Source organism: Alexandromys fortis, unplaced genomic scaffold (genome assembly GCF_014885135.2).
Source record: "Alexandromys fortis isolate MF-2015 unplaced genomic scaffold, M_Fortis_MF-2015_v1.1 scaffold_79, whole genome shotgun sequence".
NCBI lineage: Eukaryota > Metazoa > Chordata > Mammalia > Rodentia > Cricetidae > Alexandromys > Alexandromys fortis.
The window spans coordinates 1,317,366-1,343,643 of NW_026067964.1; the positions used below are offsets into that span (position 1 = coordinate 1,317,366).

A 26,278-nucleotide genomic window follows, 5' to 3' on the forward strand; every position below is an offset into this window, starting at 1 on the left:
TATAACTCATTTTATTGAACCACTTCTTATCAAACAGACTAAAGAAGAAGTTGCAGGGACTCTGGAAGCAGTCCAAGCCATTCAAAATATAACTCAGGCCCTCCAGAAATCTAAGGAAAATTACAATGCCAAATGTGTAGAACAGGAACGTCTGAAAAAGGAAGGAGCTACACAGAGAGAAATAGAAAAGGTAATTATATAAAAATATCTCTATACTTCCAAATTCCTTTCTTCTTTGTATGTGTAATGTGTGTGTGGTGTATTTAGAGCAGATGCATGCACTTGTGGAGGCCAGAGGTCAATCTGTCCTCCTCTGTCCTTCTCCCTTATCTTTTGAGGCAGGTCCGCTTACTGAACCTGGAACTAATTGAGCTAGACTGACTAGGAGGCCATTGAGTCCCTACTCCAAGAGTCTCTACTTTCTTCAGTACCAGGCTTACAGAAGTATACCACCATGCCTGGCTTTTATATAGATGCTGGGGACCTGAACTCAAAGTCTTTATGCTTCCATGGCATGAACTTTACTGACACCCCCCCCCCCAGATATTTACATAGTAAATTAATTGGTGAAATAATTTAGTGTATTTAGAAACACATAGCCAAGTAAAGATAAGCTTTAAATGTATGTTGTTGCTGACCAGCCAAATTTATGTTACATTGCAGTGGACTATAACTTTTTCCCTATTCTATTTAAGTTGAAAGTAGGTCTTTTTTTCTTTTGTTTTTGTTGTTTGTTGAGAAAAAAAAAACAGACTGGGATAGTCTGGAACAGGCTGGCCTCAAAGTCAGAGACACCTGCCTCTGCCTCCTGCATGCACCACCACTCCCAGTCTTTCCCTTCCTCCTAAAACAGTTCAGCCATTCGTTTCTTTGACATGTATCTCATTTAAAACTAATTTTGGAATCTTAGTAAAATATTTAATATATCTAGTTAGAAAAACAACAAATGTATACTTTCATATAGAAGTTAGTTGAGAAAAAAATAAAAACATTGATGGGATTTGGAGTAATAAGTCCTTTAAAGTTTATATAATGAGTAAAAATTGGGAGGCAAGAAAAAGATGAGGTTCAATTAAATCTGTAGTTTGAAACCTTCTGTTTCAAACACAGCAAATATAAATAAACTATGAACAGAAAAGCCAAGAATGAATTCAAAGGAAGAGGATTGTTTTGGGGGGTCAGCAGCCAAGATGACATGAAAAGATTGTAATCAAAATTTGTTGGGCTCAAGTTCCTAAGGTGGGTGGAATTTGACTCTTATATGACAAAGGAGAGCAGAAGTTCCCATTTCTGATAAGCCATAAAGAACTTGGCTCACAGCTAAAAGCCGTGTATGTGAAACAGCTATCTTAAGTCCACAGACTGGGAGATTGGGGTCTTGGAGATGTAAACTATAGGTGCAGAATCCTGATCTGGAGTCAGTTTATAGAACCTGTCCCTAATATTCTAAAAGGAGAGTAGTTAAAACTGTATTTTAAAAACACGTTAGATTAGATTTTGGAGAGTTGGCAGTGGATAACCTGAAAACTCAGTGGTTGAGCATGTGAATGATAAAGTAATATGTGGAAGGTGTGAAGTGAGTGTACTTCACATCTCCTGGGAAAGGGAAAACCCAGAAACCTCCCATTTGGAATGAGCAAACAGGTAAGATTCTAGAACACATTTAAAAAATCTAACATTGAGACAGGTGCTAATGCATTTAATAACTGGAATAAGAAATCTCATTGGATGAAATTTAAATTTAAAAAGCATCACAACAAAAATGTGTTAGGTTCTGCAAAGAAATAAGTGAATATGAATCGTACTGGAGAGGATTAAGAAATTAATGAAGGCATCATGAAACAAGATTTACTCAATAAAGCCCAGCTAATTTTAAAATATGGAAATGAAAAAATAAATACTAAAAACATTATTTTTAAACCAAAGAGCTAAAGAAGTTAATAGTTAAAGAAAAATTTGGAAGATAGGTTACTTTAATATTTACTCTTTATCCAAAATAGTTGGAGCAGGAACTTTGTCAGTTTTTTGGATCTTTTTCAGATTTTTAATTATTATCAATAGTATTTATTATTTTTTGAGATGGTTTCACTATGTATTCCTGGATGACCTAGAACTCACTATGTAGACCAGGCTGGCTTTGAATTTAAGAGATCCACTTGTCAGACGGTAATAGCAAACTTATATGGGTGGCGTGTAGCTTAGTATGGGCGTGTACACATAGGACTCCATAGAATAACCAGAACCACTCTGTGGGGCTTCTCCTTAGCCTGGGAGCCACCAGTCTGGAATATAAATGCACCATCAGAAACCCATGGTTGGAGCCGGGCGGTGGTGGCGCACCTTTAATCCCAGCACTCGGGAGGCAGAGGCAGGCTGATCTCTGTGAGTTCGAGACCAGCCTGGTCTACAAGAGCTAGTTCCAGGACAGGCTCCAAAGCCACAGAGAAACCCTGTCTCAAAAAACCAAAAAAAAAAAAAAAAAGAGATCCACTTGTCTGTACCTCACAATACTAGGTTTAATGACTTGCACCAGCATGCCTAACTGGGTTTGTAGTATTTGAATATGTATATTAGGATAGTAGTAGGACCCAGGTATTTATACAAGGTAAATTGCTTTGTTTGGACTAGAGAGATGGACTGACTGCTCTTCCAGAGGTCCTGAGTTCAGTCCCCAGCAACTACTTGGTTGCTCACAACCATCTGTAATGAGATCTGGCGCCCTCTTCTGGCCTTCAGGCATACATGCAGACAGAACACTATATACATAATAAGTAAATCTTTAATAAATAAATAAATAACTTTGTTTATATTTTATATTTATATACTTTTGAGGAGTGGGCTGGCAAGATGGCTCAGCAGTTAAGAGCACTGGGTGGTCTTGCAGATGACCCAGGTCTGATTCCCATCACTCATATAGTGGCTCACACCTATTGTAACTCTGGTTCTAGAGATCTGATGTCTTCTTCTGCCCTCTGAGGGCACTAGAAATGCACATCATTCACAGACATACATGAAGACAAACACTTGTACACATAAAATTAAAATAAATACACGTTCTTAAGTGCTTTTGTTTTGTTACAGGCAGCTGTTAAATCTAAGAAAGCTACAGATACTTATAAACTCTATGTGGAAAAGTATGCATTAACAAAAGCTGATTTTGAACAGAAGATGACAGAAACAGCTCAGGTTGGTATTTTCAAGGCTTTAAATTGAAGACAGAATGATTATATATGCTGATTAAATAATAGAATGTTTTTATTTTTTTTAATATTAGAAAAATTTAAACGAACCATTTCGGTGCTGTAATAATTTATATTGTCTTCTTGTTTTGGAGATAAAGAGCTAACATACCAGAGTGTTAATACTTCTCATACATACTAGTTACTTTTCATATTACTGTGACCAAACACCTGAGAAAAAGGGCTGGATATACCTTGGCTCGTGGTTTACATGTAGTCCATCATGATAGAGAAGAAAGAATATAATGTTATGTTCTTACATCTTAGAGGATCAGGAAACAAAGTTTGGTCTAGAACTAGAGCTAGATTAGACTCGTCAGGCCATGGCCCTATCTCATCGACCAGCTGGGCACATTTGTCCAAAGGATTCCATGCTCCCTCAGAACAGTTCAAACAGCTGGGGAATAAGTGTTGAAACACATGATCCTGTGATGGACATTTCATATACAGACTGTAACATGTCATAAAGGTTTAGTCAAATAAATAAGAAGAGCTATTTAGAGATCGTTGAGGAAAATGAAGGCATTGGTAGACGGTAAAGACAGTGCTGGCCCCTTAAAAATGATGACTAAAACATTCTAGTCTTTTCATTAGCCTCAGGTCCAGAGCTGCAGCACACCGTGAAGGATATGATTTATGATCATATTTATGATTTACTTCTGTGTAAGAATGCAACTGGAAGATATTCAGTAATGAAGATACAGCAGTAAACAAAACAATGAAAAAGCTCTGTTCTCACAGTGCTTAAATTTTAGTGGAGGGCCGGGCGGTGGTGGCACACGCCTTTAATCCCAGCACTCAGGAGGCAGAGGCAGGTGGATTTCTGTGAGTTTGAGGCCAGCCTGGTCTACAAGAGTTAGTTCCAGGACAGGAACCAAAGCTACAGAGAAACCCTGTCTTGAAAAACCAATAATTAATAATAATAATAATAATAATAAATATTTAGTGGAGGAAGGTAGGCAGTGGCATTGTGTTCTTTTAACTTGGGTAAATTATATGTAATTTGGTGTTCTTTCAGTCCTAGTTGAAGGCTTATTTTAAGATAGCCTGGTATTCACCTACATTTGCTTGTAACATGATTGGGTCTGTTTTAAAAGTTAGCTCTGGCAGTTTTATGAAGAATGTATTTTTCCAGCCGCAGAGCCGGTAAAGTTTGAAAGTCGGCATCCTTCAGGTGAGAAAGGCGAGGGTCTGGTGCATTTTAGATGAGAGTTGCAAATGCTGTGGAAGTCGCAGGGGTTAGGGAGGGAGAGAAATTCTCAGAGAGATTTTCACTGTCAAGTGCATTGGTAAAGAAGAATGGGAGAAACTTCATGAAGCTCTTTGTTGACCCGTGGAGAGCAGGTCAGATGTTCAGTTAGAGAGTATATTGATTTTGATAGACCAGTTGCTGTTACAGTGCCAGATGTAATTTGTTGTCATAGCCACAATTTTGAATTCTCAAAGTTCTGAAAACCCAGAATTGTTTTTATTGTAGCTCATTTGACAGCAAAACTTGACCTGAATCTGTGGGAAGTTGTTTATAATTTTGATTATTTTAGGCTGAATATATATGCTTATCAGTGTGATTGATAAGCACCAGATTGTGCTGATAGCACTAAAAATATGTCACATTTTTATAGTACCACTTGTCTTTATTTTAAAAGTCCAAAAATTGAATTCTAAACATACCTGGCTCCAAAGATTTTGGGTAAGAAATTATAAGCCGAGCCTTTTTAAGATAGTATGAGTTCACAAAGCCATAATGACTTCATGTTTGATTTGCACGGGTCACTGAGAACTTGGTAGATGAAGAGAAGCTAAGACCCCAGTAAATGCCACAGTAAAAGAAAACTGGGCCGTGCTGTGTCAGTGCGGCCACAGGTAATGACTGCAAAAGGCTCCATCATTTGTGTTACATGGAAAAGAAGATGGTTCCACAAGAAGGCTTTAGTTGTATTCAGTGAGATTCTCTAAAAATAGTCAAATTTCTGTCGCAAAGAAGACTGTCACAGACTGCAGCAAATGATGTTTTGACATCTATCTAAATTATTAAGAATGTGTATTCGTCCTTGTGGCAGTGGTGGCATACATCTTTAATCCCAGCATTTGGGAGGCAGAGGTAGGCAGATTTCTGAGTTTGAGGCTAGCTTGGTCTACAGAGCCAGTTCCAGAATAGCCAGGACAGAGAAACCTATCTTGAAAAAACAATAAAAAATGAACATGTTACTTGATTTGTTAATTTTACATTTCTGCTGATTAAAATACTTTCAGTTAATCATTTAATTTAGAATAGGAATTATAATTTGCTGTTCAGTAATTTTCTTTATTGATGTTACTTAACATTTTAAATTAAACATGGGAGTTTTGCCTGAAGAGGGCATCAGACCCCTGGGACTGTAGTTACCAAGTTACCAATAGTTGTAAGCATTCAGTGGGTGGTGACAATTGAACATGGGTCCTCTGGAATAGCAGCTAGTGCTCTTAACTGCTGAGACATCTCTTGACCTCCTAATTTTTTTTTTTTAAATTATATTTGTTCAGGGCAGGAAACAGCTCTGTGGAGTGGACTCTCTCCTGGCACTTTGTGTGATCTAGGATCCAACTCAAACCTATAATTTTATAAACACAAACAAGTTGTTTGTTTTGTTTGTATATTTGTGTTTTAGATTCTGTGTGGACCAAGCTAGCCTCCAGCTTGCGTTCTTGCCTTAGTATCTTGAATACTGGAATTTCATGTAGGAGCCACCATTTCTGTTCTTGACATTGCATTTTTTTCCCCCTGAGATGGAGTCTCACTATGTAGCTCTGACTCTGTTGAAACTCACTGTATAGACCAGGCTGGCATTGAGCTCACAGAACTCCACCTGCCTCTGCTTCCCAAGTCTCGGATTAGTAGTGTATGTCGCACATCCAGCTTTGCAAATATTAATAGTATTATTTTGAAAGTGTTTTTCTGGACTGGAGAGGTGGCTTAGAGGTTCAGAGTACTGGCTGTTCTTCTAGAGGTCCTGAGTTCAATTCTCAGCATCCACATGGTGACTCAAAACCATCTGTAAAGAGATTTGTTGACCTCTTCTGACCTGCAGGGATACATGCAGGCAGAACATTGTATGCATAATAAATAAATATTTTTTAATGTATTTTTTTAAAGTAGGGAAGTTATGGCACACACCTTTAAGCCCAGTACTTGGGAGGCAGAGGCAGACAGATCTCTTGTGAATTCAAGACTAGCCTGGTTTACAGATTGAGTTCCAGGACAGCTACGCAGAGAAAGCTGTGTCTCAGAAAACTGGGTGTGGGGAGGGGGCATTTTCCAGCGTCATAGTTCCATTTCCTTATCTTTTTCTTCTTTCTCATTGCATTTTCTTCAAAATAGCATTTTAATTATTTACTCTGACATTTGCAAATGAATATTAATTTACTTGAACAGATGTGAACCACACTACTTGTGAAGAGAGGGATAAGTTTATCCTGATTTAAATAATCCTTGCTAGTGTGTATATTTTCTCTTAATGGTTTTCTTTTTCTTTCGGATAGCTCATGTAATGTGCACTTGTATGTAGGCACACACAACTGCCTAGTATTTTTTTTTTAAGATTTAGTTTTTAAAATTATGTAATGTGTCCCCACAGAGATGAGAAGCGAGCATTGGATCCCCTAAAACTGGAGTTAGAGACAGTTATAAGCCATTGGTTTCTTTGCAAGAGCAGTACATGGTTTTAATTGCTGAGCCGTCTGTCCATTTCCTGTTATGTTTTCAAACAGGATTTCCATTGGTAGCCCAAACTGGCCTCAAATTCATGACCTTTTTGCTTTACCCTTCCGGCTCTAATAGTAGCTGTAAGCTGCTATATACCAGTAAAACTGATTCCTGCTATTTTTTTCTTGCCCCTTTTTCCTAAAGAAACCTCTATTTTTATTTGTGTGTGTGTGTTTTGTGTGTGTGTACACATATGTACCTACATTTGGTGAGTGTGCCGTGTGTGTAGGTGTCTGGAGGAAGCCAGAAGAGGGTTTTAGATCCCCTAAGTCTGGAGTTACAGGTGTTTGTGAGCTGTATGGTTTGTACTTACTCAAAGTGTGTGTGATTTAAGTTTTCTCATTTGGGTAGAAAGTAAGAAAGGCTGAAATTGTAACTTCTGTGAGAGTAGAATGGTAGCTGTTAGCGGCCTGGAGATGGGGAAGAGAAGTTCATTGAGTACTAAGTTAGAGTTAGATGGGGCAAGAAATTGTTATGTTCAAAGTCTCTAACATAAAGAATTGATAAATGTTTGAGGAGATAATGCTTTTCCTGATATAAACATTATATGTGGATCAAAATATTACATAGTACCCCACTAATATGTATAGCCTTTATGTTTTTGTATGTCAGTTTAAAATGTAACTTCGCTTTACGTTCTTGCCTCTTTTCCACAGTTAGTTATGGGATATTTTAAAAATTAGAAACATAATATGAAAATTTTGTTTACTTGGATGCAATGATACTGCTCTATGTGGAAATAGATTCTGAGCAAGACGTTGCTTTTGGGTATCTTTGGTGGCTGACGAGATTATGATTTTTAAATGTAATAGTGAATGTGAGCATTATAAGGGGGGAAGTTCAAGAAAGGTCATTCATTGGGCTGGGGAGATGGCTTAGTGATAAAGTGCTTGACACCCAGGAGTGAGGACTGGCGCTCAGAGCCCCAGACCCCACATAGTGCCACACTCAGTGTGTTTATGTAGTCCAGTGCTCCTATGCAATTTGGGTGGAGACAACCTTGGAAACTCATGGGACCCCTGGCCTGTATATGCTAGCTGGGTAATAAGAGATCGTTTCAAGTCAAAGGCAAGGACTGACACCTTAGGTCGTCCTCTGACTGCATACACTGTGCAGCATGCATGTGCTGGCACTCAACACATTAATATGCACACAGGTATGCAACCACCTTTAACTTCAGCTTCAGTGCATCTAAAACCAGCTTCTGACTTCCTCCAGATACTTACACACATGGCACATTCATCAAATGTACATACATGCATACATACATACATAAACACACAAAAAATTTTAAGTACAATTTTTTTTAAGTTTAAGAAAAATGTTTTCATTTATCCTTAAACACATAAGACAATATTCATATCCTACTGTTGAATTACCCTGAATAAGTAGTAGTTACTAGTTTAGAGTAATAACGTTAGTTAGCAGTGTGCTTTTTTTTTTTTTTTTCTGTAGCGTGAATAATAGAAACCCAGAGACAGTTATTGGGGTTCAACATGAAGATCAGAAAAGCAAAACAGCCAACCACTAGAGAGACCTTTTACTTCTACCAAATCTTCAGACCGAAGGGAGAGAGCCTGTCTCCACAAATCCTCAGGCTTCACACTCCTGAGTTGCTGTCACTTCCCCTTTATATTCCTTTCTCTGCCCATCATCCTCCTGTTTCCACCTCACTAGTGCTTGGGCTAAAAGTGTATGACTCCCAAACACTGAGATTAAAGATGTGAACCACCACCATTTGGATCTGTTTCTGGATCCATTTTATGTGTCCCAGGGTATCCTTGAACTCATAGAAATCCATCTGACTCTGTCTTTTGAGTCATGGGATTAAAGGTGTGTGCTACCACTTCCTGGCCTGTATGGCTGATTAGTATGGCTGCTTTGCCCTCTAATCTTCAGGCAAGCTTTTATTTATTAAAACACAAATGATATACAAAGAAAGGTATAACAAATAGAAAAACTACATACAATAAGTACAATAACTATATGTAATAAATATATACAGGCAATAAATACATCAACAATGTCTAGTCCATTTGCATTTGACAAATTCAGAGAAAATACTCCATTATCCATCCTATCTTGCTGAGTTCAAAGTGTTATATCTAATTCACTTTCTATCATAACTTGCTTTCTGGGTCTGGTAAACAAGGAAAACTATATCTAGTGTTCAACTTCCTCAAGACCTAAGAAGGAAATATTATTAACTGAATATGCAGGAAGTTCAAGTAAGCAACTTCTAAAACATGTGAGAAACGACAAAAACAGCTGGCTGCCTGGACATTCACCCAAAGTTTGTCTGCAGAGTTGGGCTTCCACCTTCAGCCTACAGGCCTAACATATCCGACAGACTTTTCTGTAAAGCAGGGTATTCAAAAGAGCTGTCCATCTTACCTAGATGATATTTTACAGTCACTCTCTTTTGTGTCCTGCGTGTCCCATCAGGACAGCATGCTGTCAGCAGTCGAGGCAAGGGCATTTTCTTGCCCAGTGGCTTAGTTTTTGCCACAAAGAAAGTAAACTCCATGTGGATGGAGTTTCTTCAAGTCCATTATCTTCTCTGAAGTATGATGCTTCCAGGAGCAGGCATGTCTCATTGTCATAAAAAAAAAGAACCCATGTTATTAAAACATCTTAAATGCCTATGCTGTAGATCGGAAGTATTAAAATGACATGTCTATCTAAAATATCTTTATTTGACCTTGAAAACATACCTAATGTGACTACAAGTTTGATTTTAATAGGTGATTAATAATAACCTGCATTTCCTTATTATCCTAAACAGTTGGTAATAATAACTTTCAAGAACTAGCAATTTGGGAAGGTTTATGTCATGTTCTTAAATTTACTTCCCACTCTCTGGGTGTGACAGCATCTTTAGGAAATCCTGAAAAGAAAAATTTAGGTTAATTGTCAAGTCCTGGGAGAGATAGCTGTATCATTTGTTGTCCAGTCTCTGCATAATGGAAAAGTGCAGGGCTTGTCTCAAGTCCTGGCTAGTCTGTGAGGCTGGAATCATCTCAGCTAGCCACCTCAAAATTGTTCTGAGCAGTTTCTGGAGTTGAAAGCCAATCTTTAGGTGGTGTTTTTCAGCTTAGTGGTGTTATAGTCCTGGATAAATTGTCACTGTGGAGCCCCATCCTCTTTTCAGAGACTTAAAGGTTGCTGTTAGGCATGCTCATGTTTCACTGCAGAAAACTGATAGAGACTCAAACCCGAAATCATATACAGGAAGGTAGATGAAACCCTTTTCTAAAATTAGTACTCTGTATGACTACTAATATGACAAACGTTTAGAATATATATATTAATCTTGTAAATTTTACATCTTAAGAAAAACTGCTAAGGAGTCGATATAAAACCAATGGATTATGAGATTAGTGGCAATAAAATAGTCCTTAATTGTTTTTATTCTGTACCATATCAGGTGGCTTTTCTGACATGAGACAGAGATTTTGGATTTTAATTTAATAAACACATGTGGGTTTATAGATGAAAAGAGCTACACCCCCAACTCCAAAAGCAGCTTTAATTTTTAATTAGATTGACTACAAAAAGGCCATTTGCATTATATGTCTGTAGAGAATAGCAGAAACAAACATTTGGGAATATTTATGGAATTTTATCTTGTTGGAAATGTGATATACCATTAGGCCAGTTTTTTCTTGGGACAGTTTTCTGGATGATTTGTCTTTTTTCTTCAGCTGGTCCTCAGATTTGTCCAGTGGTCTTCAGATTCCTTAGCCGGCTTCCTTTATTCTCCTGAAAAGACAGAAACAGAATCCTTCCCTAGCCCTAATTTTGGGGCGATTCTCTTTTGGCAAGTTATATCTGATCAAATGAAAAGCATTGGTTGGTTTTATAGGTTAGTTTAGATTAAACACCATACTGTTTGGTGAACTATCATCTCTTCTAATTAAGAGGTGTCTCTTGTTTAAATCAAATCTTTATCATTTTATGGTAGTCATAACTTTTCTTCTTCTGTGGAAACAAAAGCAAAACCTTTTCCTCAACATAACACTTCTCCTGGTTTCCATTCTGAGGTTAGTACAACTTTAAAGTATATTGCTAGATTTAATTTTGTAGTTTTTTTCTGCTATCCAATGTTTCTCCATAGCTGTTGTATCTTTCTCATTAGCATTAAAAAAAATTCAAAGTTAACAAAGTATTATGCAGTCCGTTTCTGCGGGGTCTATGTCATTTTGTTCTTTTTGCTTAGCATATCTTTTCAAGGTCAGTGTGATTTTCCTATAACTGCCTGGCCTGTAGAATTGTGCGGTATACCTGTTATATAATATTTATATTATTATTATAAGTAAAAAGCTGTTTAATATATTTAGAGACATAATGCTGGACCACTGTCCGTCTTTATTTGTACAGGTATACCCATGATGACCATAACTTCCAGGAAATGTAATTACTGAATCAGCTTTTTCCAAACTCAAAGCAGTTGCCCATTGAAAACCTGCATAAATATCAATGGTGGTGTACATATTTTAGTTTTCTAAATGCTACAAAATGGAACACACCCATCTGCCAGATTTCATTCCTTTGAGTACCCTGAAGGAAGTGGTGTTTGGTTGTGTAAAGAACAAGTAGAACATTACCTTATAATTTCCTTGGCTTGTTGCCACGTGAAGAAAAAAATCATTTTTAAACTTTTGCTGTTGACACAAAGTCTTTTTTTTTAATCAAATTCTGAGGCCTTCAGCACATTTTTGATCAATAATTGATCATTTTCTGTATTACCTTGTGCTAGAGGACCTGGCAGACCTGTATGGGATCAGATGTGTGTTATGTATATGGGATGATTCCTATTCCTGATTGTATCTTGTAACTGAATAAATAATATAATTAATTCAGTATTATTTGGCATAAATTGAGCCGTTTCAATATACAAACCAACTCTATATACTGTGAATCAGTAATTATGTTGAGAGATTCTTTAAAATCTCTTAGTACTATGAGAATAGCATATAATTCTGACTCTTGGACAGAATCATAAGGACTTTGAACCACTTTACTTAAATTTTCTGATTTGTAACCTTCCTTTTCATATTTATTTGCATCAGTATGGAAAATAGGGGCTCTAATGCTAGGAAGGATCCAGTTAGTTCTCTGTATAAGTTGAATTCTCTTGCTTTTGGGATAGTTGTTGTTAATCTCTTCCAACAAATTACTATAAGCTCTTTGCCAGGGTTCACTTTCTTCCCATAATTTGTCAATTTCATCATTATTAAAAGGTACTATAATTTCTGCTGAGTCTATACCTGCTAATTGACGAAGTTTCAGTTTTCATTTTAGAATTAACTCAGAGACTTTTTCCACATAAGTTTTTAATTTTTTTACTCGGTTTAGAATGGTGGTAAAAGAACCATTCTAAGAAAATATATTCTCTCTGTATTAAAATTCCTGTGAGAGAATGTTTGGAGGGTAATATGATCAGAATGCAGTTAAGATTTGGATCTACATAATCAATCCATATGTGTCTTCTGTAATTTCTCTTCAACCAGAGCCTATTCTGTCATCTTCATCTGATAATTTTCTGGGACTATTTAAGTCCATGTTACCATAAGGCTTTGTTTAAGTTAATCAGTTCATCAGGTTTTACCCCAGTAATGCACCATAGATGGGAAAGGTCTGCTAGTAATTTTTTTTTTGTGCTGTTTTTTTTTTTTTTATTTATTTATTATGTATACATTATTCTGTCTGCTTGTTTGCCTGCAGGCCAGAAGAGGGCACCAGACCTCATTACAGATGGTTGTGAGCCACCATGTGGTTGCTGGGAATTGAACTCAGGACCTTTGGAAGAGCAGGCAATGCTCTTAACCTCTGAGCCATCTCTCCAGCCCCTGCTAGTAATTTTTGAAAGTCATTAAGAGTCTGCAGTCAGTCCCTTCTAATTTGTGCCTTTTGTTGTCTGTCTGTAAACCTATTTTATAGCCTAAATAATAGAATCTCCTTTGTATTTTTGGGATAAACTTGTAATTCCCAGCAAGGCAAAATTTTCTTTACTTCTTCAAACATTCTTTCTAAAGCAACTACATTTGAATCAGATAGTAAAATGCCATCCATGAATGGTAAACTACAGATTCAGGAAATTGCTTAAGTATTATTTCCAGTTGCTAACTTTTGAAATATTGGTACGGGGTGGGCTATTTAACTTTCCACGTGGGAGAACCTATTGATACCTCTTAGCAGGCTGAGAATTATTATAAGTAGGCACTGGGAAGGCAAATTTTTCTCTTTTTCTTGTAAAGGTATAGTGAAGAAACAATCTTTTAAATCAGTAGCTATAAGTGACCATCCTTTAGGCAATAGAGAAGGCAGAGGAATGGCAGACTGTAGAGAGCCCATTGGCTGAATCACATTATTAACAGCTCTTAGATTTGTTACCATTCTCCCTTTTCCAGATTTCTTTCTAACAGCAAATGCCGGAGAATTCTAAGGGCTGGTTGATTCTTCAGTATGCTGAGCATCTAGTTGCTCCTGTACCAGCTGTAATAAAGCCTGTATTTTCTCTCTTGTTAAAGGCCATTGTGCAACCCATGCAGGTTTGTGTTTCAGTCATTTTAAAGGTAGGGCTGTTGGTGTCTTTGGAAGATCAGTAGCTGTGGTACCTTGTTCTTTATAATAGCTTGTTGTATTTTTCCCAGAAACATATGCTAATTTATGGTTTGTCTCTAAATTTAAGGGAATGTTAATCTGAGTATTCCATTGCTGTAACAAATCATGTTCCCACAAATTCGTTGCTGTGTTAGCCACATATTGTTTTGATACTCTTTACTGTCGTCCTGACCCTATTCATTTGACTGATCTCATGCTCTGCTTTACCTGAAGTATAGTTCCAGTTCCTAAAAACACTTTAATCTATTCTATCCAGTCTTTAGGGCTAATTCTATTACAGACTGACCACAAGTTTAACATTTGCTTCACAAAAGGTGAATGCATTCCATATGAGACTTGCTTCTTTGAATCTTCTTAACTCTAACTTTGGCACAGGAGTCCATTCAGCTCTTACTCTGTCATTAGGCAGTTCCTATAAGGTTACTGGATTATTAACGTTGGTTGTTTGAAAACCTTAGACTGTTTCTCTCTATTCTTATAATGCAACACTGAAATTGGTTTTCTGTTAAATTCCTTTGTTTGTATTTGAATGTCTCTGTGATCTGTTTTATTAAATTTTTCTTAGGCCCGCCTCTTTGTACTCAGATTAACCAACTTTTTTAGTGATACAGCATAAATGTTGAAACTGATAATGTTTACAATTGACATTACTTAAGTCCCATCTAAGTTATCCTCTCAATTAATTCTTCCATTTTCAAACTGCCTAGCATATTCTCATACAGAGACCCAAATTTCTCCATTGTAATGGTTTTTCACATTCTTTTCTATCCTTAAAAAAATATCTTTCCATCTCAGAATTGGATTTGAGTTATTTGTGAATTTATGCTTCAAGATACTTCTAAGATGGTTCAGTGGTTAAGAGCACTGGCTGCTTCGGAGGTCCTGGATTGAAGTCTCAGTACCCATCCCCATGGCAGCTCACAGCTATCTGTAACTTCTGTTCCAGGGGGTCTGACATCCTGTTCTGGCCTCTTCAGGCACAGCAGGCATGTGGTGCACAGATAAACATGCAGGCAAAACACTCATACACATAAAAAGTAAAAAGATACTTCTGGGTAGTTTAAAATATACCTTATTTGGTAAAGCTCTTAAAAGGGAATGAAGACACACTTTCCTTAGAAAATGGTGGGGGAAGCCAAGTGACGCAGGTTCCATTATTTTAGTAATTCTAATGCAGGAGCTAGCAGTGTTATTCTCTGGGAAAAGATGTTATCATAACTGGGAAAGTTTCCTTCATTGCAGCATTCCCGTCTTCCTACCCCAGACAACACCCTCAGCTGGTCCAGTGCATTCCTCCCTTCAGTAGAAAACTGCTGAGACAGTCCATCAGGCTTCCCCAAGGTTCTCTGATCACAGACTCTGCTAGCTTTTTAAAAGTTAGGCATGTTAGGAATCTTAGACCAGATTGTAAACTTCAGAATTAAGTGGTAAGGCTTTGTTCTGCTAGCATCAAGTTTTAGTTTTGGAAATCTCTCTGACTTTTGTAATGCTCTTATCTTCTGGCTCTCCTAATTTTTTTAAAATCCTGATTTTAGAGTTTAACTTCTAGTAGCTTCAGACTCTGAAAAAGTTTATACTTGCCCAAGAGAATGGGATAACAAAAAGTTAAATTATTAGGTGTTTTGTCTAGAAGCATTTTAAACATAGTGCTAATTTATTTAATTTTTAGTTGTCTATATTAAAATAGTTTCTAAAACTTCTTTTAATTCTAAAGTATATATTTGTACGTATATATGTATTTTTTATAATCAAAATTTCTATATTTTAAATCCAGAAATTTCAAGATATTGAAGAAACTCATCTCATTCACATAAAGGAAATTATAGGATCCTTGTCAAATGCTATAAAGGAAATTCATTTACAGATAGGCCAGGTAAATTTTTTGTTTTATGTTGAAGTGGTTTATGAAATTTTTATGTTCATTTATAGCTCTTTATTAAGTCTTTTATTAAGTTGTTTATCAAGTCTTTCATCACATTATTTGGAAATCATACATATGATAATTATTTCAGATGAAGAACATGTATTTATATGTATTTTATTGATCACCAAGCATGATAATTTATTATTGTTGTTATTATTATTATTTGCTTTTTGAGACAGGGTTTCTTTGTGTAACCTCAGCTATCCTTGAGCTTACTCTGTGGAACAGGCTGGCCTTGAACTCATAGATACTTTTCTGCTTCTGCATCCCAAGTTCAGGGATTAAAAGCATACACCACCAGTGCCTGGCTGAAATTTATTTTTTTTTAAAGTTTACTTTTGATGTTTTTAAAATTATGTGTGGGTATGTATATATGACAGAAGGTGCTTGAAGGTCAGAATTGCCATCTTGCCCTAGAAGTGGAGCTACTGGTGTCTGTGAGCCTCTTCAGTGGGTAGTGGGGATTGAATTTGGGTCCTCTGGACAAACAGCCACTAAACCATCTCTCCAGCCCCAATTTAAATTGTTTTATAGTAAGTAAGTTGTATAATTATATAGTTACTATATAACTGTACTTATTAGTATTACTATGTAATTAACCATATACTTAATATATATTAAACAACTGGTTATTTTAAATAGTTATATACTTCTAAGAATTAACTAGTACTCTTCATACAAATTGGATGTTACCAACTTCTGATTATTTTTCTTTTCAAGTTTTACTATTTTAAGTTTAAAGCAGCAACTTCAGTAATTAGAAAATATACATGTGAAAAAGTGTTCAGTGATAATCTGGGGTGTATTGAAGTAAGGAGAGAAAGGAAAAGTCTTCCTTTGCTACTTAAAATGCAAACATTAGATTAGGTAGACAGTGGTGACCCACACCTTTAATCCCAGCAGGTGCAGGCAGATCTCTCTGTTCAAGGCCAGCCTGGTCTACAAAGAAAGTTCCAGGGTAGCTGAGACTTGCAGAGAAACCCTGTCTTGAAAAATTATAAAAAGGAAGAAAAAAAAAGAATTCTGTCTCTAAAATAATCAAAGTAGCAATTATAAATTGCCTATAAAGTAATATCTTAGTGGAGAAGGTAGGCAGATGGTCTCTAGAAATCTGCCAACATAGGAAACAACATGGGAGATTTAAAAAAAAAAAAAATCTGGTGTAACTTGTTTTGTTTTGTTTTTGGAGACAGAGTTCCTCTTTGTAATAGTCCTAACTGTCTGGAACTCTCTAGGCTGTCCTCGAACTCACAGAGTTCTTCCTGCCTTTGCCACCTGAGTGCTGGGATTAAAGGCGTGCGCCCAGCTTTGTGTAACTTTTTAAATTGCTTTGTAAAGCAAGAATGTTAGTTAAAGAAAAATAAAGTAAAAAAAAAACTTTATTCTTTTTTAATAGGTTCATGAAGAATTTATAAATAATATGGCTAATACTACAATTGAAAGTTTGATACAAAAATTTGCTGAGTCAAAGGGCACAGGGAAAGAAAGACCTGGTAAGATGAAACAAGTACTTTTCTTATTAATGTTATTTTTTTAAATTGTGACTTTATATCACATATCCTGAACAACATTTTTAAACTGTAAAATGGAGTGAAGCATAAAAAATGAGTTATGTTTGTTTGTTTATTGTATATTTATGAGTGTTTTGCCTACATGTCTGTATGTGTACTAGTCTCATGCCTGGAGCTGGAAGAGGCTAGAAGAGGGTGTCAAATTCTCTGAAATTGGAGTTGTGAATGACTCAGCCACCATGTGAGAGCTGGGAATTGAAGGAGGGTCCTCTGTAAGAGCAGCAAGTGTTCTAAAACCACTTAGCCATTTCTCCAACCTCTAGATTTAGGCTTTTGTTACAGCCTGTAGTAGTTAATAATTTAGTTACTTAAAATGGTCATTTAACTTTTACAAAATGAAACTATTTGTGGCTTGTTTGCATTTCTGAAAGGAGATTTAGCTATCGATACAGAAGACCTGTTTAATGAAGGACGATGAGGAAATACTGACCCTTCAGCACTGAGACTAATATAGGAGCTTTCTTAAAATTTAATGGCTTTCTTTTTTCATGCACATACATTTCTAGGGAATGTTTTTTATTGAGTGCCAACTGTGCAAAGCATTAAGAATACACAAAGTGAATGAATGTAGGAGTCTTGCTTTCTAGAACTCAGCATGTAGACCATGCTAACCTTAAACTTACAGAGCTCCTCCTACCTTTGCCTCTTGAGTGCTGGGATTAAAGGCAGTGTGCTACAAGCCTGGCCTCCACATTCTACTTCTTTCAAAAGGTGTATTTTATGTTTTAATTTTTATTTTTTTCTGTTTTTTTAAATGGGTTCTCTGTAATATTACTGTAACTGTCATGGAACTCTATGTAGACCAGGTTGATCTTGAACTCACAGTGATCCACTACCTCTGCCTCTCAAGTGCTGGACTAAAGGTGTGTGCAGCTATGCCTGGTCTCATATTCTACTTTCATTTTTTTTTTTAATTATAAACTGGTTGGCCTATTAGCTCAGGCTTCTTATTAATTAATTCCTCTTTTTTTTTTTTTTTTGATTTTTCGAGACAGGATTTCTCCGCAGTTTTTGGTTCCTGTCCTGGAACTAGCTCTTGTAGACCAGGCTGGCCTCAAACTCGCAGAGATTCGCCTGCCTCTGCCTCCCAAGTTTTTAAACTAATTCTTATATCTTACAGTTGCCCATAATTCTTGTCTGTGTTAGCCACATGTCTTGGAACCTTTTATGAGCGGGACAGTCACATTTTTTTCCCTCTGTGTCTGGATGATGACTGCAAGCTAACCTTTCCTCTTCCCAGAATCCCATATTCTACTTTTAATGAGCATCTTATGACACTGGATGTAATAAGTAGCCATTGTCAATTTTTATTTAGTATACTTCATATCTTCCTTCCAGCTTCTTGACTTTGTTTCTTACTATAATGTATAAGAAATATTTTATTCCACAGGTAAAAATAATTCAGCCAACTTAATTAAACTGTGGTATGGAACTTAGAAAACTAGATAAGCAATCAAAGAAAAGTTTAAGAGTCAGTTTTCTTCAGTATGTCACAAAAGCAAGACTTGAAACCTGGGCCATCTAAAGTTTCTTTTCTTCCCAAATCTTGTATTTCTCCCTCAAACCTTTCTGGTTTGTTTTTATTTATTTATTTATTTATTTATTCCTATCTGGCTGATTAATTGCAGTTTTTTTGCACTGGTATAGTAGATATTTCTTACTAGGTCCCTTTAAAACATTATAGCCACATATGTGTTTGACTATGCAATTAAGAACTTAAAATTATGGTACTTATAAATCTTTGAATTTTTATTATAGACAGAATATAAGTTAAAGTCTGTACTTGAGGGGCTGGAGAGATGACTCAGTGGTTAAGAGCACTGGCTGCTCTTTCAGAGGACCCAAGTTCAATTCTCATCACCCACATGACAGCTCACAACTATCTGTAACTCTCATATCCGACACCCTCATATAGCATATATACAGTCAAAACACCAGTGCCCATTAAGTAAATAAACAGCTAAATAAATAAATCTTTTTTTTTTTTAATCTGTACTTGAATTTGAAGCCCTTGAAGATGTGTGATTCAGTACCCTCACTTTGGCCAGCTTGATCTGCTTGCGAGTTCCTGCACAGGCCTTTCTTTGTCTTTGACACTTTAGTTGTATTATATCTCTACTCTAGAGAATAGTGCATTCCACATCTTTCCATTTATTTAAGAAGTAAATGCCCTCTTAAAGAGCCAGGTCACATATTAACTCCTTTCATCAAAAATGTCCCTGAACTTCATACTTCTCCTTTGTGTACTTGTGGAAACATATCATTTTCTGTTCATCTTTTATTTCTGTGTTTATAAATAGTGTACTGAAGTTTTATTATTTACTTACAAATAGTTTATAAATAAAATGATGAATAATATTGTACTGAAGTGGATGAATTTACTTTTAGAAAAATCTTCATTATGTGCACACAAATCATTATACTTAATACTTAGTGAACACTAGATTCTGTGTCCTGAACTGTTAGTCACTTTGCAGATACACTTTGGTTTCTGAGGTAGGTACTATATTTCAGTTTTATAATTGAAGTGAGAAGCTAAAGATAAGGGCCTGGAGAGATGGCTCAGAGGCTAAGAGCACTGATTGTTCTTCCAGAGATCCTGAGTTCAATTCCCAGCAACCACATGGCGGCTCACAATCATCTGTAAAGAAATCTGGTGCCCTCTTCTGGCCTGCAGGCACAGATACAGAACAGAACACTAAACAAAATAAATAAATAAATCTTTGAAAAAAAAAAAAGCTAAAGATAACCCTAAGTTAGTATATGGTAAAGCTGGGATATAATTCCATGATATCCCCCCCCACACATACACATATACCCAGACAGTTTTCTGTTTTGTTTAGTTTTGTTCTGTCTGTCTGTCTGTCTGTCTGTCTGTCTGTCTGTCTGCCTGCCTGCCTGCCTGCCTGCCTGCCTGCCTGCCTGCCTGCCTGCCTGCCTGCCTGCCTGCCTGCCTGCCTGCCTGCCTGCCTGCCTATCTATCTATCTATCTATCTATCTATCTATCTATCTATCTATCTATCTATCTTCCTGTATAATAGTCATGACTGTCCTGAACTCACTTTGTATACCAACCTTGCTGGCCTCAAACTCACAGAGATCCACCTGCCTCAGCCTCCCTCATGGTGGGATTAAAGGTGTGTGCTACTGCCCAGCTTCAGTTCCAGGATTCTTGATCTCAAGGTCTATTGGAGAAAATGGGGACAGACCAAGTTAAAGATAGAATGAAGATGATGCGATGTCTAAGTAAAGAAGAGATTTTATCTTTATTCTGGTCATGTCAAGCTAGAGTTTTCCAAATGTTATCATTTTTAGAAATTGGGCAAGGTGTTCCAGAGACCTTTCTGTGTTTTTTTTTTCTGTGTTACTTTTTATAACATGTATATCTACAATCATCTAAAAATACTCTGAGGGGGCTGGAGAGATGGCTCAGTGGTTAAGAGCATTGCCTGCCCTCCCAAAGGTTCTGAGTTCAATTCCCAGCAACCACATGGTGGCTTCCAACCATCTGTAGAGGGGTCTGGCACCCTCTTCTGGCCTTCAGGCATACACACAGACAGAATATTGTATACATAATAAATAAATAAATATTTAAAAAAAATACTCTGAAAAATTAATTGAAGCCAGTATATACTTGAATTGAAGTCTGAACCTTAACTTATTAAGCAATACTTTCTTTTAAGTCACAGGTGATCAGAGTATTATGTAAAAAACAAAAGAATCCAAAGAATGAGCTTCAAGTGTCTTGTCCTTCAAATATAAAATCAGAGAATAATTGGAACATTAAAATGTTATGCTGATCTGTCTCAGCCTCTGGAGTGGAGCCTCCACCATTCTTAGCTTCGATTGGCATTTTTAATAGCTTTTTTTGTGTGTGAGGGGGGGTTGAGACAGTGTCTCACTGTATATAGACAGTCTACTGGTGATAATGTGCTGGCCCCGATGTAATTTTTTTTTTCACTTTTCTTGGGCTTCTTGGCTGCTTGTTTGTATATGTGTCAATGTCATTTCCAAAGACTCAGTCAACAGCTGACATGTGTGTGGCATGTGTATCATGGAAGGTACTGCCGCTAGACCATAGTAGTTTTCTTCCAAGGGGGATCTCAGAACCCTTGTCATTACAGGCTCCATGTAGTTACTGCCAGTATCTAGGTCTGGCTCTCATGTTGATACTGTCATCTCTGACTTAGTTGAATAGAGTCTTTGTTTCCACATGTTGAGAAGCCAGTTTAAACAAGTTTAAATTTAAAAGTCCATGACTTTTTTTTAACCTGGAAGGACAGGAATGAATTTAAGGAAGCGGATATCATCAAGATTTGTTTTACTCTCCCCTAACTCCTTTCTTATTTCTGCTGTCTCTGCTTGGCTTCACTTTCTTACACTCCAACTGTAGGTGCTCTCTGCATTGCTGTGTCTTCAACAGGCAATGACTGTCAGTTGAGAATCCAAGTAGGAAAAATCAAACTTGTTTACCTAGTGTTAGTATAGTAATTTTAGGGAAGGTGTTTTTATGGCATGTCCGTTTCAGTTCTGCATTGTAGTATCAATCTACTAACTACATTAGACTATCAAATAGAAACTTTTAAAACTAGAATGCATTGTATATATGTTTGATTTATAGGACATGATCTTATTTAATCAGAAACATTAATTCAGAAGGATTTATTTTATAATTAGGTAAACTAGAGGAAAATGTTACATGATTTGATTTGTATTACACTCATAGAATTTTATTACTGAGAACTTGAAATAATCTAGTACAATGCATTTATTTAACATAAATATGTTGAAACTTATGAAAACATGCCTTTGTTTTCATTTCATATAGATACCCTAGTTTGTTTTCTGTTGCTATGATAAAACACTTGACAAAAAACTTGAGGAGGAAAGAGTTTATTTCAGGGTACAATTTATAGTTCATCATATAAGGACCTAAAGATAGGAACCTAAACAGAGGCCACGAAGGAACGTGACGTACTGACTTGCCCCTCATGCTCACTTAGTTTCCTTTTATATTACCTAGGTGTCACCGCTTGCAGTGGTCTAGGCCCTTCTACATTAGTCATTTAATCAAGAAAATGCCCCAAGAGTTGCCTACAGGCAATCGGATAGAGTAATTTTCTCAGCTGAGATTCCCTTTCCCCATTTGACCATAGTTTATGTCAAGTTGACAAAAACCTAACCACCACAGTGGGCTGTAGGAGACGAGTAAAGTTTTGTTAGTTCTCAGGAGTTGCGGGACCTTTACATTCATCCTAGTTCCTACTGCCTGCCCACTGTACGCATTGTCTCTGATAAACTCAGCAGGAAGAACTTGTTTCATAAACTGCCTTCTGTTGTTGGCTGTTTAGAATAGCGCCCATCAGCAGTTGCCTTTGACTCAACATGTGATTCTTTTTACATTCTAGACACATACAGTGCATGTGTTTTCTTACCTCTACAGTAGCTTATGGTCTGATCTTTACCATCAGTGAGACTTTCTAAGTCCTCATCGATTAAGTGGGCATAATATAGTACCTGACCCTTGGGACTGTTGTAAAGTTTGAATGATAATGTGGCATTACTGAGTATTTAATAGTATTCTGAAAAGCTAGAACATTGCTTACTAAATGGTATTGGTAGTTACCATCTCTTTATAAATTTACCTTTAATGCCTCAAGATATACTTGTAACATGTAGAAAATACCTATAATTTAGTTTTAGAAAGAGGGAAGATAAGCTTTCCTGGTATCATGAAACTTAGAATTAGGCAGCTGTTTCAGGATAACTGCTGATACTGTGTGTGTAGGTGTGTTTGAAAACATTAATAAAAAAGGGCTGTGTGGAGTAGAAAGGATCTGTGTAAGTGCTCTGCTTCAGTTGCTGTCAGTGGAGAGTACAGCTCCTTCCTGTTCTTATTCAGTGTGTTAACACTGAGCAGAGGAGCCAAGGGGTCCTTGCAGCTATATAACATTTATGTTTCTTAGAACAAGAAACTTAGAATTTTGTATGTGGTTGTATAAAATTCATATATTTAAAGTATTTTATTACCTAAGAAGTAATCTTGTCTTAGTCTCAGTCTAGTCTAGCTGATTTCTGTTATTTGTACTATTTTGTAAGGGCCTCCCTGCTGGATGAGTTTCCTTGCTAGTTTTAGCTTTATGGGATAGAGATTTTAATGAGAAAATCAGAAGCTAAATTATTTTAAATGCATATACTTAAATGTTTAAACACTTCTCTGGGGAGAGGTGTTTGTGATAGAGGCCAGAGATAATAGATAGTGTTTAGTTTTCTGTTATAATATATAACATGTCTTTTTAAGGTATCCTTTGTAAATTAAGTATTTTGAAGGTGTTCAGCTGTTTCCCTACTATTTGAGATAATCATAAAAATTCCTTTATGTGTAGTTAGTACTTCCTGGTTTCTTTGGAATTTGTATAGTAATGACTGGGTGCTTTGACTAACACAGCACCCTGTGTTTGAAATAGTCAGGAAGAAACAGGAGTTTTCTAATTTAGATCTCGACTTTATCCTTCTATTCTCAATTGTTCTCATGTCTTTAGTTTGCTAAAAGAGATATTTATATAGCTAGTGCTGCTCAGGAACTTGCTGTGCAGCCCAGGGTTCCAAACTCAGTCTTCCTCATTACTTCCATGGTGCTAGGATTATAGGAGCACCACCGTGTCCAATATTTAAGATCCACAGTTTTGTTGTTGCCTATTTTATAGTCTTCCTGTTAATTTTACTGTATGTTTTCATAAAAATTTAGTAACTGCCCATTTTAAAAACCGATAGGATGAATCACTTTAAAAGTAAAAAGTTAATAGACCACAATGTAATGCTTAAAGATAAAAGTTTTGCTGAAAAACATCTTTGTTTTCATTACATGCAGAGTAGGTTTTTGGCTTCCAGCTGAAGAGTCCTAAGTATTTTAAAGTCAACGGTCCAGATCTATGAAAGTAAACATACAAATGGGAGAAACTTTAGAAAGTGTAGATTTAAAAAAAAAAAAAGCCATGGAGAAAATGAGATTCCTCTGATCAGATTTTCTACATGAAAATGAAATTAATGTGCTAGTTTAGCTGTCAGGAATACTGCAAATTATAATTTAAAACAAAAACTTGTTGAAAAATACAACCTATTGATTGGTTTTCTAGGTCTCTTGAAGATTTGATAAATTACCAAACCTAGAGAACTTGCTATCTGTGACTCTACCTAGACTTCTTTCAAATTTTATAAATTTATTATAAAAATATTTGTAAATAAATAAAAATTTTTTCGCATCCAAATTAGCCAGACCATAAGTTTGTACAACTCTGTTAACCTCTATATAGTTAGAATAGGTATTTGAAATGGAAAAATATATACATTTTTATACTAAATTTTACACTTTTAGTACGAAATATATTTTATGCACTTAGTTACCACCAAAACCAAAAGATTTATGCTAGAATTAGAACTAAAAAAACAAATGTGGGGGACTGGAGAGATGGATGGCTCAGCGGTTAAGAATACTGACTGCTGTTCCAGAGGTCCTGAGTTCAATTCCCAACAACCACATTTTGACTCACAACCATCTGTAATGAGATATGGTACCCTTTTCTTGCCTGCAGGTATACACGCAGGCAGAACACTGTGTACATAATGATAAATAATATCTTAAAAATAGCTCCATTTAAGAAAAAAATAATTACAAATGTGTCACCTTAGAAATTTTGTTTTTACTGCTCTAGTTTGGGGACTATTTTAAATTCATTTTATTTTAGTTAATGTTCCTCATCTCATTTAGCTTTCATTGACTATTGAGAAACTGTAGCGTTAATTATATACAATCAGATGTACTGGAATTGGAATAATAGGATTGTGAGGCACCATGAGGGTGGTAGGAACTGAACCCAGGTTTTTGCAAGAACATAAGTGCTCTTAACCGCCAAGCTTCTCTCCAGCTCCTTAAGGCAGTTTATAATGTGAGAGTTGTAAATTTGTTGTTGACTTGAGATTTAGGATTAATTTCAGGATAGTGTGAATTGTTAGTTACATACTTTATATTCAACCTCATTTAACAAAACATTTTGGTGATTCAAGATTAATGAGTTTGTTTTTCCTTTTGTAATATTTCTTAAAGATTCTGATCCAAATTAGTTTGGGTGAATTCATTGGGTTGATAGATTTTCTCTTTGTAATTTATAGGCCAAAAAAGCTGATTATTTGATGGGCATATTTTAGTTCCTTACCTTTATTTATCTTCCTGTCTGTTTTCATCTCATCGTAATGTTAGCAGATCTCTAAATGATTCTAAGGACAAGCCCTAAGTCCTTTTATTAAGTGATTGCCCAGTTTCCAGGTCTGTAGTGTGCATTTACATAATCTCTTTAATTTCTTTGACCTTTTAAGGCTATTGTGAGTATAAATGATAAAACTTTTCTTAGTCACATGTTATAGAATATTTATGTAGAAATGAAGATGTTAATAGTTAATTGGTTAGGACCTTATCAGCTCTTTTTGTGAACTATTTTAGTTATTCTGGGAATAAGTGGTAATCTGATTTGAAGAAAAACAAGAACTAAAGAAAAAGAAACTTTAGATTTGTGATAAGGGAGAGGGAACATTTAGTCCGTTTTTAGAGAAATATTTTGTATTAAGTCATTAACAAGAACTCTGGTCATCAGTTAGCACATAGTTAAGTGTAACATCTCAGAAGAACAAGGAAGGAAACCTATTATTATCTCTTTAAGTCAGTCTCTATAAATTTCTTAATAATGAAGGTGATATTAGTTGCCACTCATACATTATTTCATAAAATACACTGGACTTTTATAATCTTAAATATTACAAATGACAGCTAACACAGGGAGAGAGATAATTTTTAGTGTGACTTTTAACTGAAGTATTTTAGAAGGAGAATAATTCAGGCCATTTGTTGCTTTTACTATCTTGTAAACCGTTTGTTACTTCATATATGAAACATTTCTTACTCTATGACATGTAAAGCTAGTCTGCAGCTCTGTTATTTTAGGGCTATTTTAATTCTGTCTGAGTTTGCTTTATCATTTCTTATTCTGCAGTATATCCATCCTTGTTAGTAGCACTAAATTAATTTTTCTATCATACCACCTTGCCAGGTTATGTGTATGAGTGTCCTTTTCACATTAAAAATATTTCCATTAGGTGAGATGTGTGGTGCACACCTTTAATC

At 36.1% G+C, this 26,278-nt stretch overlaps 1 protein-coding gene across 11 annotated transcripts in view; it reads left to right on the forward strand.

Moving 5' to 3' along the window:
* Fcho2 (FCH and mu domain containing endocytic adaptor 2) overlaps window positions 1-26,278 on the forward strand; it is a 104,817-nt gene that overhangs the window by 23,092 nt on the left and 55,447 nt on the right. For all 11 annotated transcript variants that reach the window (XM_050153736.1, XM_050153744.1, XM_050153740.1 and 8 more), the window contains exons 5-8: window positions 38-190; window positions 3,082-3,186; window positions 15,383-15,481; window positions 16,929-17,025. In XM_050153736.1, the coding sequence (XP_050009693.1) occupies window positions 38-190; window positions 3,082-3,186; window positions 15,383-15,481; window positions 16,929-17,025 (454 nt within the window). The remainder of the gene's footprint in view (window positions 1-37; window positions 191-3,081; window positions 3,187-15,382; window positions 15,482-16,928; window positions 17,026-26,278) is intronic.